This window comes from Rhinopithecus bieti, unplaced genomic scaffold (genome assembly GCF_001698545.2).
Source record: "Rhinopithecus bieti isolate Rb0 unplaced genomic scaffold, ASM169854v2 scaffold_37505, whole genome shotgun sequence".
NCBI classification, from domain to species: Eukaryota; Metazoa; Chordata; class Mammalia; order Primates; family Cercopithecidae; genus Rhinopithecus; species Rhinopithecus bieti.
In genome coordinates, this window is record NW_016815797.1 from 222,627 (window position 1) to 237,411 (window position 14,785).

Here is a 14,785-nt window from a genome sequence, read left to right on the forward strand (position 1 = left end):
GACTAGAAGTGTGCTTCACTCTGAAGATGGGGCAAGCGAGTGTTCCCGTGATTCTCGAGCCCCACCTGGAAGATTCTTTTGTGTTGTCTCACCCTGCTCAGGCCCAGATGTCACCATAGGACGTTAGGCAGCTTCAGAGTCTAGTGAAATCATGATCTTGCTCGTTCAGACAGACAGGAGTTCATGTGCATTTTTGCTGCCTCTTGACTGCATGGAGGTGTAGGCCGTGACACACACCAGCATGCACGAGAAGGCTGTCAAAGATGGAAATGCTAAGTCCACGTGGCCGGGCGTCAGCCACCCCCAGGAGGCACATGCATTGCTGAGAAGTATAGGCGAGGTTTCGGGAGTCCCTGCTGTGGGAATGCTGGACAGGATAGGGGTGTCCCCGGAGCCAGCTAAGGTGGCTCAAAGATTTGCTTTCTCTGAGAACCCTCTGAGAAGTTAGGTTTCAGCTTGAATTTGTGCATGTTGCAGGGATCAGGCTAAGCTGATTTCAGATGCTCAGGGCCAGTCTGGTGGCTCTGGCAGTCCCAGCCCTTCCAAATGAAAACTCTCCAGGGCCCTGAAGTCACTCCTCTATGATTCGTGGTCACTGCTCCTGCTGCTCACACTATGTGAGCTGCCCCTGACTCCCTCAGAGCCCCCAGCAGGGCTGTCTCGAGTGTGGACACAGGGAGATCTCCTTGCGCTGGACCGGGGGTGATCTAGCAGGTCGTTCCCAGCCTGCCAACTTTCCTTTTCTATTTGAAGAGCTTTACATGATTGGGATTTCTGCTTCTGTTGGGTTTATCTTTGGGTTCCCTTCAACAGCAGCTACACAAAGGTGTCTCGGAGGGAAAGGGTCATGCTGTCTTCATCCCATGTCCCCTCGTCCCCAGTGACTGTGGCTGTCCTTGCATGCAAGTGCTGTGGTCAGGGACCCTGGTTGGGGCCCACACTGACACACTTCTGTGTCTTTTTCAGATGCCCCCGATTCCTGTTGTGCCCCCCATCACACCTCTGGCGGGAATCGATGGCCTCCCTCCGGCCCTCCCAGACCTGCCAACTGCGACCGTGCCTCCCGTGCCACCGCCTCAGTATTTCTCTCCAGCCGTGATCTTGCCGAGCCTCGCTGCCCCACTCCCCGCTGCGTCCCCAGCCTTGCCTCTGCAGGCTGTGAAGCTGCCTCACCCCCCTGGGGCACCCCTGGCCGTGCCCTGCAGGACCATTGTGCCAAATGCACCGGCCACCATCCCCCTGCTGGCCGTAGCCCCACCGGGCGTGGCCGCCCTGTCTATTCATTCTGCTGTGGCCCAGCTCCCGGCCCAACCTGTATACCCAGTGGCCTTCCCACAGATGGCACCCACCGACGTCCCTCCTTCCCCCCACCACACGGTGCAGAGTATGAGGGCCACCCCTCCCCAGCCGGCACTGCCCCCACAACCTACGCTACCCCCGCAACCCACACTGCCCCCACAACCTGTGCTGCCCCCGCAGCCGGCACTGCCTGTGCGCCCTGAGCCCCTCCAGCCCCACCTTCCTGAACAAGCTGCTCCAGCTGCTGCACCAGGGAGCCAGGTAATCACCTGCTGGGCAGGGGCTCACTCTCCCAGCGTCCGGGGACCCTCAGGACCCAGAGATGCAAAGGACTCTTGGCTGCTCTGTCCTCCCGCTCCCTTCGCTGGGCCTGTGCTATCCCTGAGCACCTTGATTGAGGGGCAGCTGGGGGCCAGGCAAGGAGGCAGCTCTGCCCGGGGTCGCCTCTCTCAGGAAGAGATGTGTGTGAGATTGAGGGGGGGGGCTGGCACCAGCGCGGGGCATCTGCGTTTCCTCCATGTTCTGAATGCTCAGGAGATGCAGGAGTCTGTGCCTGATAGGTTCTGTGTCCCTCCCTTCCCACGGCTCTATGGCCCCTGCTCTTGTGGTGTCTTTGTAGCTGCCCTCACCCAGGCCCGGTCTGGCAGCCTTGGTGTGGCTGGCATTGGGGCACAGGGCGTCTGTCTGAGGTCCGCCCTTCAAAGAGCACCTTGTCAGGATGAGGCAGGGTGACAACCCCATCTTAAGGAGGGCAAGGAAGCGAGGCCAATGGTGGGGTGGGAGCTGGGGGCAGATGGCACTGCTGGCTGCAAGGGTGGTCATGGTGGGACCTGGGGCCATGTCCTGGTGTCAGGTCAGGTGGATACCTCGTGGCAGCATGCTGGCTGGCTGTGAAGGGGCGCTCTGGAACACAGGATATGCACCCCACTGGTGGGAGGCCTTCCCACAGGGATCTACACCCCTACCCAGTCCACTCACGTTTTGGAGCTTGCAGACTATTCTGTTCCAACTTGAGTGAGGGGAGAGGGGCTGGCATGGGAGCCTTCCCACCTGGGCATTCTCGCACCTGGGCCTCCTTACCTGGGTCCCATCCTTCCTGGCATTTTCCCACCTGGGCCTCCTCACCTGACCTCCTCCTACCTGGCTCTGAGCCCTGTCAGTCCTGTAACTGTGGCACAGCCCTGCCTTTTGAGCCTCAGCCTCTGCAGGAAAGTGGCTGGCGTGGCCCTAACGTGAAGGGGTCTGGGGTGAAGCATCCCTGGTGCCAGGTGCCCCCCAGCTCTCTTAGTGCTGAATCCAGTCTGGAGTGAGCTGCGCCACTGTGAACCGTTCCTCCTGGCCATCACTTCCTGCTGTCTTATCTCCAGAGGGCTTTGTGTGTAGAGAAGGAAGGGGTGGTACATGCTGGAGAGCAGGGTGGCGTTTGATTAGACAGTGAGTGGGAAGAATCGCGTCCGTCTTGTAGCCCACCTGAGTAAGCACTGTTGGTCCCAGCAGGTTCAGTGGCAGCTCAGAGCCCGCTGGTTCACAGTCAGGTCTGTTTCTCAGAAAGCCAAGGGTCACAGCAGGGAGCAGGAGGGGGACTTTGCTGTCTGGGCCTTCCTACCTGAAGAGCCTTTCTGGCCACAGTTAGTGGCTACAGAGGGGTGCCCTGTGACATGTGAGGGTCACTGCCAGACTCAGTGGCTGACCCTGCTGTTTGGCTGGGGAAGGATCCAGAAGTCTGTTGATGAGCTGGGCTGGCCACCCCTTGGGGTCCCCTGAATGCAGCAGCTGGGGTGTCTGTCCAGGAGGGAAGTGGCCACCAACCAGGCTGGGGCTTGGTATTTCTGACCCCGCCACTGGCTGCCAACAGAGGGTCTCAGGGCCAGCAGGCCCAGTGAATGTGGCTGTTCCTTCCAGCCCTAAGAGGTGAGAAGTTCCTCTAAATTTTCAGCCTTCTCAACTCCAAAATGGGGGCAGAAGACAGAGGGTACTTGCACTTTCCAATCCATGGTTCCTCTTTCCCCACTTGTCTTACATTTTACTGCCAAAGAGCTTTTAGAGGGAGATGAGAACAGTGAGAAAGCCAAGCCTAAGCCGCCGTTGGCCTCCAGAAGGCGGCAGGTGTCGGTGCGCACTCTGAGGCCCTATGCGTGCTCTGACCAGGGGGCCAGATGGGGCAGGCTGCTGCAGGCCCCAAGGGGTCGTGGGGGCCTGGCTTTGATGCTTTGTGTGTCCTCTGACCCTTCAGCCAAGCTTGGCAGGTTCATAGAGCCCTGTTCCTGACCTTTCCACACAAATAGACTCTTCCACAGAAAGAAGTGTGAGAATGCCTATTTTTGTTTGCTTCTGCTCACTCCATCCGCTAAATGTGCTCTGAGACAGGGACTCCCCTTGGGGAGGGTGTGGACTGGAGAGGGGCGTTCCCATCTTGGCCTGGGTGTTCCCAGATACACCTGGGCACGGCCCCCTCAGTGAAGGCAGCGCCGGCCCTCACTTGCATCTTGTCCCCTGTGCCCCCAGATTCTGCTCGGCCACCCAGCTCCCTATGCTGTGGATGTCGCCGCTCAGGTCCCCACCGTGCCTGTGCCACCGGCTGCGGTCCTCTCCCCGCCTCTGCCGGAAGCGCTGCTGCCCACCGCCCCTGAGCTCCTGCCTCAGTTCCCCAGCTCCCTGGCTACGGTGTCCGTCTCTGCGCAGAGTGTGCCCACCCAGACCGCCACGCTTCTGCCACCAGCAAACCCGCCACTGCCTGGCGGGCCCGGGATCACCAGCCCCTGCCCAGCTGTCCAGCTGACGGTGGAACCAGCCCAAGAGGTGTGTGCCCCTCCCCCCAGCTTATCCCATGACTGGGCAGTTGCGGCCACTGGGGGTCCGCACAGTGACCTGGGGTCTTAGTCCTAGAGGTTGGGGTTGCTCGGCTCTGGGACAGTCACCCAGGTTCTGTTCTCACCTCTCCCTAGATTTCATGCTTTCTGTAAGCCACATCAAGACGGAGGGTGTGATTTTTATAGATACAGGTTTAGAGGATGCTTTCCCTGGGACAGGATGCCAGACACTGAAAAGCTTTCATAGCACCAATGTGTCCTTTTTGAGGGATGATCAAAGTGGGTTAACATTTCTGGAAAGGAAGTCGCTCCCAGCCTTTATTAATCCCCTTGGGTCCAAGCATTTCAACAAGATAAAAACCTCCATGCCTGCTCCCATTGTGATGCCCCCCGGGTCGTACCCACCTGGCTGCAGAAGAGACAGGAGAAGGCAGGGGAGCAGGCTGGGCCGAGGAGGTGGGGAGGGAGAGCTGACTGCGCGGCTGTGCCCACAGGGAGGCAGGAGCCCGCATGACCCGTTCTCTTTTCTCTGGGTTTTTATTTCAGGAGCAGGCCTCACAGGACAAGCCGCCCGGCCTCCCGCAGAGCTGTGAGAGGTACTGTGGCCCAGCCTCGACCTCGCAGGACGGGTGTGGGGGCGCAGGCCCATACAGCCACTCAGCCTGGCTCCTGCCGCTGCTTCACCTGGAACCCACTGCAGTTAGCCCTGATGCCATTAGGGGTTTTTGAAACCTGACCTGGTGGAGCCTCAGGGGCCTTCTCTCTCGGTCTTGCTGGCTGTTGTTGGAGTTTGGTAGCCGGAGGCCCCTGGCTGGGCTCTCGGTCCCTGCTCTGGTTTGCAGTGCTGAGAATGTTCCAGAACGGAGAGGCTATGGGCGGAGTTGGCAGTGCCCAGAGGCTAGGAGGGGGCTGGGAGGGTGGCTCCCTATGTACAAGGCTGAATCCAGCCCAGATCCTGGGTCTCCTGGCCTCCTGGGCTGTGGACAGAGGAGTTTCAGAAAATGAACTGTGTCCTTTTTTGAACTGTGACCATTTGTTCCACCCTTCTGGGGTTCTGGGCGCTGCCTGTGCTTGGCATTTTGCAAACTGCAAAATGAATTGGCCTCACGATAGTGGTGGATGTGTTTCTGTTGCTGTGGCACAGATGGGGAAACTGAGGCACAGGGCAGAGTCACAGGTCAGGAGACTGAGAGGACCAAGGTCACGCAGCTAGTAGGAAGCCTGTGCTTCCCTCTGCCCGTGCCACTGGGGTGCAGCAGGGAGCTGGGTGAAGGCCCGGAAGCAGGCTTGGTGTATTCGCACAGGACAGGGGCTGCCTCTGTAGGTCACGAATTTGGGCCCTGGAGACTCCAGACTGTTCCGAAGAAGTTGACTTTCCCCACCATTGCTGACGTGCTGGTTGTCCTTTGGTGCCATTAATGTTCTTGGGTTTTGCTCAGCTACGGAGGTTCTGATGTCACTTCTGGAAAAGAGCTGAGTGACAGCTGCGAAGGCGCCTTTGGAGGGGGCAGGCTGGAGGGCAGGGCAGCCCGGAAACACCACCGCAGGTCCACGCGCGCGCGCTCCCGGCAGGAGAGGGCCAGCCGGCCCCGGCTTACCATCTTGAACGTGAGTGGGCGGGCCACGCGGGGGGGCGTGGCGCGCGGGGCGTGGCGTGGGGGTGGGCGTGTGGTGGGTGCGCGCGTGGGTACGCGCATGGTGGGTGCGCGCGTGGCGGGTGCTGATGGCGCCCCTTCCAGGTCTGCAACACTGGGGACAAGATGGTGGAGTGCCAGCTGGAGACGCACAACCACAAGATGGTGACCTTCAAGTTCGACTTGGATGGGGACGCACCTGATGAGATTGCCACGTATATGGTGAGGCTGAGTCTGGGTGGCTTGCCTCCTGGTGTTCCTTGGGCACGTGTGGGCCTGAGCAGAGCGCCACAGGTCACATGTCAAGCCTGGCCTTGTGTGGAGGTGTCAGTTGGCCCAGGGGCTTTTCGGGGACAGTGCTGACCTTTTACGCCTCGGGCTCTTCCCCACACTGGGCGGAAACCCCTTGGATTTGGAAGAACAACTTGAAGGATGTTCTAACCATTCTAAGATGCTGCTCCCTGAGGGCTTCCGGAGCATCTGAGCCCTTCCTCCGAATAAAAGGAAGCCTTGTGGGTAGGTTCGTTGAGTGAGGCATGGGGAGGACATCCCGGAGTCTAATGTCCTGTGGTCCTTGCTTAGAGCTTCCTCCAGCCTCGCCAGCTGGGGTGCGGGTTCTGAGCCCTGACCCATGTCCCATATCCCCTCCCAGCTCTGCCTGCATCTCCCTCTGGAGCCAGCTTCTCCCTGCCTGTGCAGACCAACCTGAGTCCATGAGCACCTTGTAGGCCTTCACAGCCCCACACCTGTTTTCCCCAGCACCTGAGCCAGGCTAGGAGTGGGGATGGTTTTCGGGCCCTCAGAAACTCTCCATCTGAAAGCACAATGAAGAAACATGGAAAGGATGCACATGTGTTCCTCAAACTTCCTGGTCCATCCATGACTGCCTCCCAGGAGGACATTCTCCCCAGACCATTATTCCTGCATGAGTGAGGTTTAGGGAGCCAGGTCCTAAAGGGGCCAGCAGCACACTGGACAGTGTTGTAGCGCTCACTCCAGATGGCCACCAAGTGCCTGAAGTGGGCCGGCATGAGTAGGGAATAGAATATTCCATTCAAGTTAATAAGATAGATTGCCCCATGTGCCTGCCTGCGGCTGCTGCATTGCACATCATCAGAAAGCTGTCCCCATTGGGCTACATCCCCTTGGCCACCCCTGCCCTGGCTTCATGAAATCCTCCTGTGGGCTTTGCAGGGGAAACCCCTGGCTTTCTGCTCCTAGGAAGCAAGTCCCTCCCTTAGTGTCTGCTTTGCAGAGACACCTTGGACAAAGCCCTCCCAGAGCCCAGGCCCAGGGCATAGTCCCCTGCAGCGTTAGAGAAATTCTTCTGACACTTGCTACAGTGGTCGGGAAGACTTCATTCAGGACTGTGGCAATAGGCGAGAGAGAATGAGTTTAACTCCGAATGCAGCAGAGACCACAGGGGATTGGTAGCAGAGGAGCAGCGTGGTGATGGGTGGCTGGAAAATAGCTAAGAGGAGACATCAAGGTTGGGGATTCTGGAGAAACTCTCATAACAGGATCTGTGCTGGGGGCAGGTGAGAGACTTTGTTCAACCTCAAAGGTGGGAGATGAGGAATATGGTCAGATACAAAGGCTGGGAATTCTTGCTACAACTGGCTTAGGCTGAAGACATGATGGGGCCTAGTCAAGCCTATTTGGAGGGTCAGAGGCGCCAGCTGTGTTTCAGTCGGGGAGGAGTCTTTGTCAGCATCAAGCAGCCGGTTCGTCAGTGCAGCACGAACACCAGGTCCTCACTGGGCCGCTGAAACTGGAGAACATTTCTTCTCTCATCTTACTGTGTTTTTAACCTGTGTCTTGTATTACTTTATACACGTGTTTCAAACAGGATCAAGCGTAATAATAAGTGCATTCCTGTGAAGTTATCACTCAGCCACCGGCTGATGCTGCGTGTGCGGCTGACGCCTCCAGCGCCTGCCTGCTGGAGCAGGAAGCCACACACGCGACATCAGCCACATGGGCCTGTGTCGTATCCATTGGCCCCCTGGTTTTCAGTCTTCTTGTGTGTCTCTGTGTGTGAGTCTTTGTGAGCTGCACACATGTAAGTCCTGCACAGTAAGCAATGTGGCTGTCTTTAGCTGTGTGCTTTGTAAAAATAGCATCTTCTCAAGCCTTGTTTTTTTCACTCAGCACTCGGATACTCCTCTCATTTTATTGCTTTTTCTGTCATCTTAGTAAACCAAGTCACCTAACATACCTGTCTGAAGCAAGCATGCTACAGATACACAAATTTGGTCTGTAAAAACAGCCCAGCAGCCCTCCTCCTCATAGCCCGTTCCTATCCCAGGGACAGACTGGCTCCAGGGACTCAAGTTGAAGGGTGGGTATGTGGCCAGCGGGACAAGCTTCTGCCCGCCCTGTGGACTCTCTTCCTGTGAGCGTGAGGTACCAGCTGTCCTGAATGTCCCATCAGTGGTTAGAGGTAGGCAGGCCTTGGATTCATCATTCTGACCATGACGACCTTGCCAGCCCCTTAATAAAGGTGGAACTGCAGAAGTTTCATTTAATTGGCGTGGATTCTAATGCCAGGTTTTACCTGGACCCTGTATTTTTAGATTTTTGTATTGTTTTCAAATTAATTTTATTCTCAACACACTTAAAAGAAACATAATAGGAAAACATTTTCTAGTTGCAAAGGGGTTCTAGTTCAGTTTTGTTTAGTGAAAGTTTCACAAAATTGGAACGTTGCTTAAATTCTCGCATGTGGCACTCCAGTCACAGCTGGCTGGATGCTCCAACTTTGGCCACAGTGTATTCCTCTTAGACAACGTCGCAGTCACATGCTACACTAAATTAAGCAGTGACTCACCGAATACAGCACAAGCCAGCACTTTGTCTAGGGGTATATGCAGGTGGTGCTCCTGGGGTTGGGGTCTGGGGTACCAGGGGAGTGTGGGGCACAGAGGAGCTCTGCTTTGCAGCCAGCTGGTTATAGTAGGGCAGATGTGCCCATCCCAGAAGGGATCTGAGACCACGGATGCCCCAGGCAGGGCCTGGAGCATCTTGGTGACTGCAGAGGTGAGTGCGTGGGAGGAGGTACCATGGCAGGAAAGGGGCAAGGTCTGGACCCCACTGGGTGGTGGCACAGGCTGAACTCTTTCATTGGTATGGTTTTATGAGATGCACAGCGTTCTCTCTGCCTGAGTGGCCAAGGATGTAGCCAGAACCGGGTGCGAGCCCGGGATCACGTGCCCATTGTGAAAGTTGGGGACTTGGACGTGTCCTGAGTCCCTGGTCTGGAGGCTTTGTGGCATTCAGGCTATGGTGTGGGACCTCCCCTCAGCCATGACAGGAGCTGCTCATTTGGACATCAGGCCACGCTTGCCTGTGTGCTGGGGCCGTAGTTGAAAGTCAAAGCCTGGGGCTGGGAGAGCAGGGGGTGCACAGACTGAGAGGTGACGTGTGGCCACCCTGCTATAACCTTCCCGTCTCCCTGTTGTTTTCTGTCTCCCACAACCTCCTGCTCTCTGGAGCCTTTGCCTTCAAACCCACCCTGCTTGTCTGTCATGACTGCCTGGGCACCTGTGCCCAAATGGACCCCTTCCCCTCTTCCCAGTCCCCATCCTTGGCCCCTTCCATCTTATGCACTCACCTGTTCTGCAGATGGCTGGATCGGCCTCAGGGTCTGTAACCAGCTCCAGCTGGGGCAGGGCAGTGCTGGCCCAGGTCCCATGCTTGGCGGAGGGAGTTGCTTCTCAAGATGAGGCTGCTCTCCTCCCATCCTGGGGCCATCCATGTCACTTGCTGGGCTGTCCAGCCTCTGTCTTGGGGACCGCACCCTTTCACCATGTCTCCCCGTGGGGCCTGGTGCAGGGTAGACATCTGTCAATCTGGATGAAGACCCAGGGCGGTCTCGGCCTTGTGGGCAGTCCTCACCGGCAGTATGTCCCTTTGCAGGTGGAGCATGGCTTCATCCTGCAGGCCGAGCGGGAGACGTTCATCGAGCAGATGAAGGATGTCATGGACAAGGCAGAGGACATGCTCAGTGAGGACACGGATGCTGACCGTGGCTCCGACCCGGGGACCAGCCCGCCGCACCTCAGCACCTGTGCCCTGGGCGCCGGGGAGGTGAGGTTGTGAAATCCGGAGTGGGATGTGGCGAGAGTGCGGTGGCTGGGCAGGTGGGCGCTGCAGCTCAGTGAGCTCATTTCTGACCCTCCACCTCATTCAGGAGAGCCGGCAATCCCAAACCAACGCCCCCGTGTATCAGCAGAACGGTGAGTCTGCAACTTCCCTCCCTGCTTTTCAGCAGGCATTTGATGAAAGTCCTCGCTTAGCATCTTATCAGGGGTTTGGCCATTGCATGGGGGGATTATGGAAGCATGTGGTGACCAGGGGCCCCAGTCTGGGGACAGCTGCCCTGTCCGAGGAGCTGTCATCTGCAACCAGCATCAGGCCTTCACGAATGGTGCCCTGGGCATCCCAGGAACCAAGCCTATGCCAGGGGTCCTCTTGGGAGCTTTAGGGGCTGCCAGTGAGGCACCCCAGGTCGGCTGTGCACCTCTTGCCCTCTGGTGTGAGGGAAGAGCAGGCAGAAGCCAATCACCAAGGCCTCCTTACCAAGGGGCCTGGGGAACCACCTGCTTCATGGAGGGAAGTGATGGGGATTCATGACTGGGAACAGTGTTCTCTGCCCACACCCTTCCTGGAGAAAATCCCATAAATGTAAAGGAGTTCCCCAGACCCACTGTGGCAAGTCTGGTGCAGGTGATGGGGGTCACACCGGCCTGGAGACGCTCACTCACTCAGCGTGCTGTTTCTGTTCTGCCCTTCAGTCCTGCACACCGGGAAGAGGTGGTTCATCATCTGTCCGGTGGCTGAGCACCCCGCCCCCGAGGCCCCTGAATCTTCGCCCCCACTTCCTCTCAGCTCCCTGCCACCAGAAGCCAGCCAAGGTATGAGCAGCCCGCGCCCACGCAAGCCCCTCCCTGTTTCACGTGCAGGCCTCCTTCTGTGCATGACCCAGCCGGTATGTGCACGGTGCCCGGGGCCGTGCAGGGGGGTCACCTGCCCTGTCACCCATGGCACAGAGAAGCCTGTGGGGCTGTGTTCCTATCCCTGTTTTCTGCCGAATCAGCTCAGTCAAAGCAGCCTCCAGGCTTGAGTCTGCTCTGTTACCCCACCAAGCAGGTGGCTCGCATGGCCACCCAGGTGTGTGCTGAAGATCTCCACTGTCCTTCCTTCACAGTGTTAACCTGGCAACTGCTTGCTCCTGTCCCTTTCCTCTGCGCCGCACACCTGCAGCAGACACGCCTCTGCTGATTCTGCTTGCTTTGGGGGGTGGGGTGGGAAAGTCCCTGTTGGCGCTGAGACTCTGATTTTAAAGTGTTCACACAGACGTTTATCACTGTGCATTGATCTGCACCTGCACCTGCCTGTACAGATGCCAACAAGCCCGTGCTTTGGGCTGTCAGTTAAATCTTGATGGTCCTTTGGGAGGCTGAATATAGTCACTTGAACAGATTTAAGGTTTAATTCCCTATCAGTTGGCAGGGGAAAGTTACTGATTATATAACTTGACGTAACCTTATGGCACATTCATAAAAAATATCTGTAAATCATTTTTAATTTCATATCATGTGCTTCCAGTGACTCCCATTATCTTTGGAGATTCGTTCCCATGGGGGACAGGTCAGCCTAATAACAAAATCCAAACGAAGCAACGAGCTGAAACAAGGTGATCTCAGGTAAAAGGCTTGGGCTCAGCCTGGGCTGAGAAATCGGAGAGAAGCAGCCTTGCCTACAAGATTGAAGTTTTAAATAAGTATATGTTCATATATTACTTCTGGATTTTAATACATACACACCCAATTATAAGAAAAACCCTTCTAAGAGCTAATTTTTCCTGTGACGTAGGGGTGCAGGGGACACTGTGGTGTAAGTTTAGGGGACAGTATGGTTAATATAAGTTAAACCCTCTTTCCTTCATCTATGCACTGAGTGACCTCAGGAAACCTGTTATAGCTGGTTTCTTTCTGTATTAAAAAAAAAAAGGAAAAATTGGTGGCAGATCTGTTAATTTAGATTAACCATCTACTGAGAATAACCAAAAAATGATAAAAGTCATCTGTGTGAAGGCATTTGAAATCTGATCATAGTGGAGAATTATTAGGCTGGGATCCAGGGAAGGATGGAGACATAGGGACATGAACCTAGTTTTGGCTCCTTTTCCCCAGGGAGCATCTCTCATTCCTGCAGGGGTGGCTGAGAGGCTGTGTGGCTTCAGCAGCAGGCTAGAGAAAAGGAGCTTATAGAGTCCAGGGCCCTGAGGGTGGTCTTGCTGAAGTGCTGTTCTGGAGAAGGAAGGACCAGCGGGAAGGAGACAGGGCTGCAGAGAGAGGAGCCCACCTCAGAGCGTCTCAGCCCCTCGTGAGGATGGTCTTGCAGTGCCATGGGTTCAGGCATGTGCACGAAAGTCCTTTCTGCAGGAAGGAATATTGTTCTGGGCCTCACGTGACTTGTATGAACAATTTTGTGAATATAATATCTGGCACATAATAAAAATGACCAAAGAGTTGGGTTCTGGGTAGGGTAGAGGGAGCACACACACTCATTTTTCTTTCCACTGAAAGGCACTGTCAATCCTGGACAGATGTGGGGCATACCTGAGTACTTGGGAAAATTTTAGCAATGGGAAGATTGGGGACACACCCCAGAATTCAAAGGGCCACTGAGCTGGTGGTGAGTTGAATGTTTTCCTCTGATATTTCCTGGTTTGAACGAAGTACAGCCCAAGGACCAGAAGCAAATGCTTTGGTGCAGGCAGGAAAGCCTCGAGGAGAGATCCTGTAGTTCCAGCTCCCAGACCAGGAAAGGCAACTCCTAAAGCTCAGAGAAGAGAGAGAACCCCTCCCCATTGCTCACCCCCCTTCTCTTGCACCAGCACCCAGACAGTTCTGTAGGTAACAGGAGCAGCAGGTAACAGGAACATGCAGGAGCCAGAATAGTGAGAGCAGAGAACCATTCTTTATTTGAGGAAGCCAGGGCTTTAGGAGCACAGAACCAAAAGCTGTCGCATTTTTTTTTCCTCTGTCCTCTTGCCACCTTGGCATTCATGGCACAGTCACAGAATTGGGTGGTTTCTGTTCAGAGGTTTGGAAAGGTGAGTCCTAGGGAACCAGGAAGTATCATGGAGAGCACAGAAAAGGAGTTTGGGAAAGTAACCCTGTAGTTGTTTATAGACTCCTGGGCTCACCCCCAACCTGTGCATGCATGCATCTGATCCTAATAGCGTGTAAGAAATTTTGGCAACTGAGCTAATGAGTAGACCTCGCCCAGGTTCCAGTACACCTGTTTCAGATGCAATTAGTACTGCGAAGGCATTAAAAGTGGAACTGACCTGTAACCACAGCCCATAGAAGGCAGGTTGCAACTTGCAGTCTGAAGCTAACTAGGTTGATTGCCTACTGAAGCAAAAATATTAACATTCATCATAGGGTTTGAACAAGTCTCAGGATTTCCTAATGTCATGAAAATGTTCAGAATAGAATTAGAAATAATTTGGCAAATGAAAAACCATGAAAATGTTAACTTGCCTGGAAAAAGATAGCCATGGTGCCAGTGACAAGATGATGTAGATTTTGGGATGATCTGACAAAAACTTTAAAGTAACTGTTATAAATATAACTGAAAAAGCAGTGACAAACATTCTTGAAACAAATGATAAAGTAGAAAGTATCTGCAAAGAAACAGAAGATGCAAAGAAGAAACAAATGGAATTTTTAACATTGAAAGTTAAAATACCTGAAATCGTTCAACTGGAAAACAGGGGAGAAAGATAGAAAAAAATAAACAGAGCTTCAAGGAACTGTGGAACAATAACTAAAGGGCTAACCTGTGTGTCATTAGAGTCTCAAAAGGAAAAGATAAAGAATGCGGTGCTGAAAACATATTTGAAGAAATAATGCTAAAAATTTCCCAAGTTCGTTGAAAGACATAAGTCTACAGATTCCAGAAGCTAAACAAACCCCAAATAGGTTAAATGCAAATCAATCTGCTGAAAAGTAAAGACAGCCAGACCAAAATTATGCATTACCTAGATTGGAACAGTGATTCGAATGACTATAGATTTCTCACCAGAAAGTGTGGTGTTCAGAAGAAAGCAGCAGGCCATTTTTAAAGTGTTGAAAGAAAAAACTGTCCATTCAGAATTCTGTTTCCAGGGAAAATACCCTTCACGAATGAGGCTGAAGTAAGGCCATTCTCAAATAAAGAAAACCAAGGGAATACATGGGCTGTACATCTACTCTAAAATTAGAATTACTAAAGATCTTCAGACAGAAAGGAAATGAGACTAGAAGAGAACCTGGAATATCTGGGCTGAAGGAAGAGCAACAGAAGTTGTACATATAATAGACTATTCTTCTCCTCAAGTTCTTTAAAACATTTCTGACAATTGAAGTAAAAAAAAAAGATTATAACAATGTTTGATAGAGCTTTCAATGTATGTAGATGTAATATATAACACAACTATGATATGGCAGGTTACCTATACATTACTACATTCCAATTCAAGTGATAGACTACTAATTCTTTTTTTTTTTAATCTTCCATTCCACCAGTGTGGCAAATGGAAGGTAAACTACTAATTCCAAGTAGTGAATTAAGTATGAAAAAGTTAAGTGAAAAGTTAAGTATATATTTTGGAATTCCTAGAGCAACCACTGAAAGAATTGTACAAAAAAATGTGTATAGGCAAAATCATAATAGATAAGATGAACTAAAAAAATTCAAAGGCCAAGCGTGGTGGCTCATGCCTGTAATCCCAGCACTTTGGGAGGCCAAGGTGGGGGGATCACCTGAGGTTAGGAGTTTGAGACCAGCCTCACCAACATGGAGAAACCCCGTCTCTACTGAAAATACAAAATTAACTGGGTGTGGTGGCACATGCCTGTAGTCCCAGCGACTCAGAAGGCTGAGGCAGGAGAATCACTTGAACCTGGGAGGTGGAGGTTGCAGTAAGCTGAGATCGTGCCACTGCACTCCAGCCTGGGCAACAAGAGTGAAACTCTGTCTCAAAAA

At 53.7% G+C, this 14,785-nt stretch overlaps 1 protein-coding gene across 1 annotated transcript in view; it reads left to right on the forward strand.

Annotated features, from left to right (window-relative positions):
- The window catches only part of WNK2 (WNK lysine deficient protein kinase 2), a 143,644-nt gene that overhangs the window by 80,688 nt on the left and 48,171 nt on the right, over window positions 1–14,785 (forward strand). The window contains exons 13-20 of the mRNA XM_017853687.1: window positions 967–1,560; window positions 3,805–4,098; window positions 4,656–4,705; window positions 5,549–5,717; window positions 5,849–5,965; window positions 9,662–9,832; window positions 9,936–9,981; window positions 10,540–10,659. Coding sequence (XP_017709176.1) covers window positions 967–1,560; window positions 3,805–4,098; window positions 4,656–4,705; window positions 5,549–5,717; window positions 5,849–5,965; window positions 9,662–9,832; window positions 9,936–9,981; window positions 10,540–10,659 — 1,561 coding nt within the window. The remainder of the gene's footprint in view (window positions 1–966; window positions 1,561–3,804; window positions 4,099–4,655; window positions 4,706–5,548; window positions 5,718–5,848; window positions 5,966–9,661; window positions 9,833–9,935; window positions 9,982–10,539; window positions 10,660–14,785) is intronic.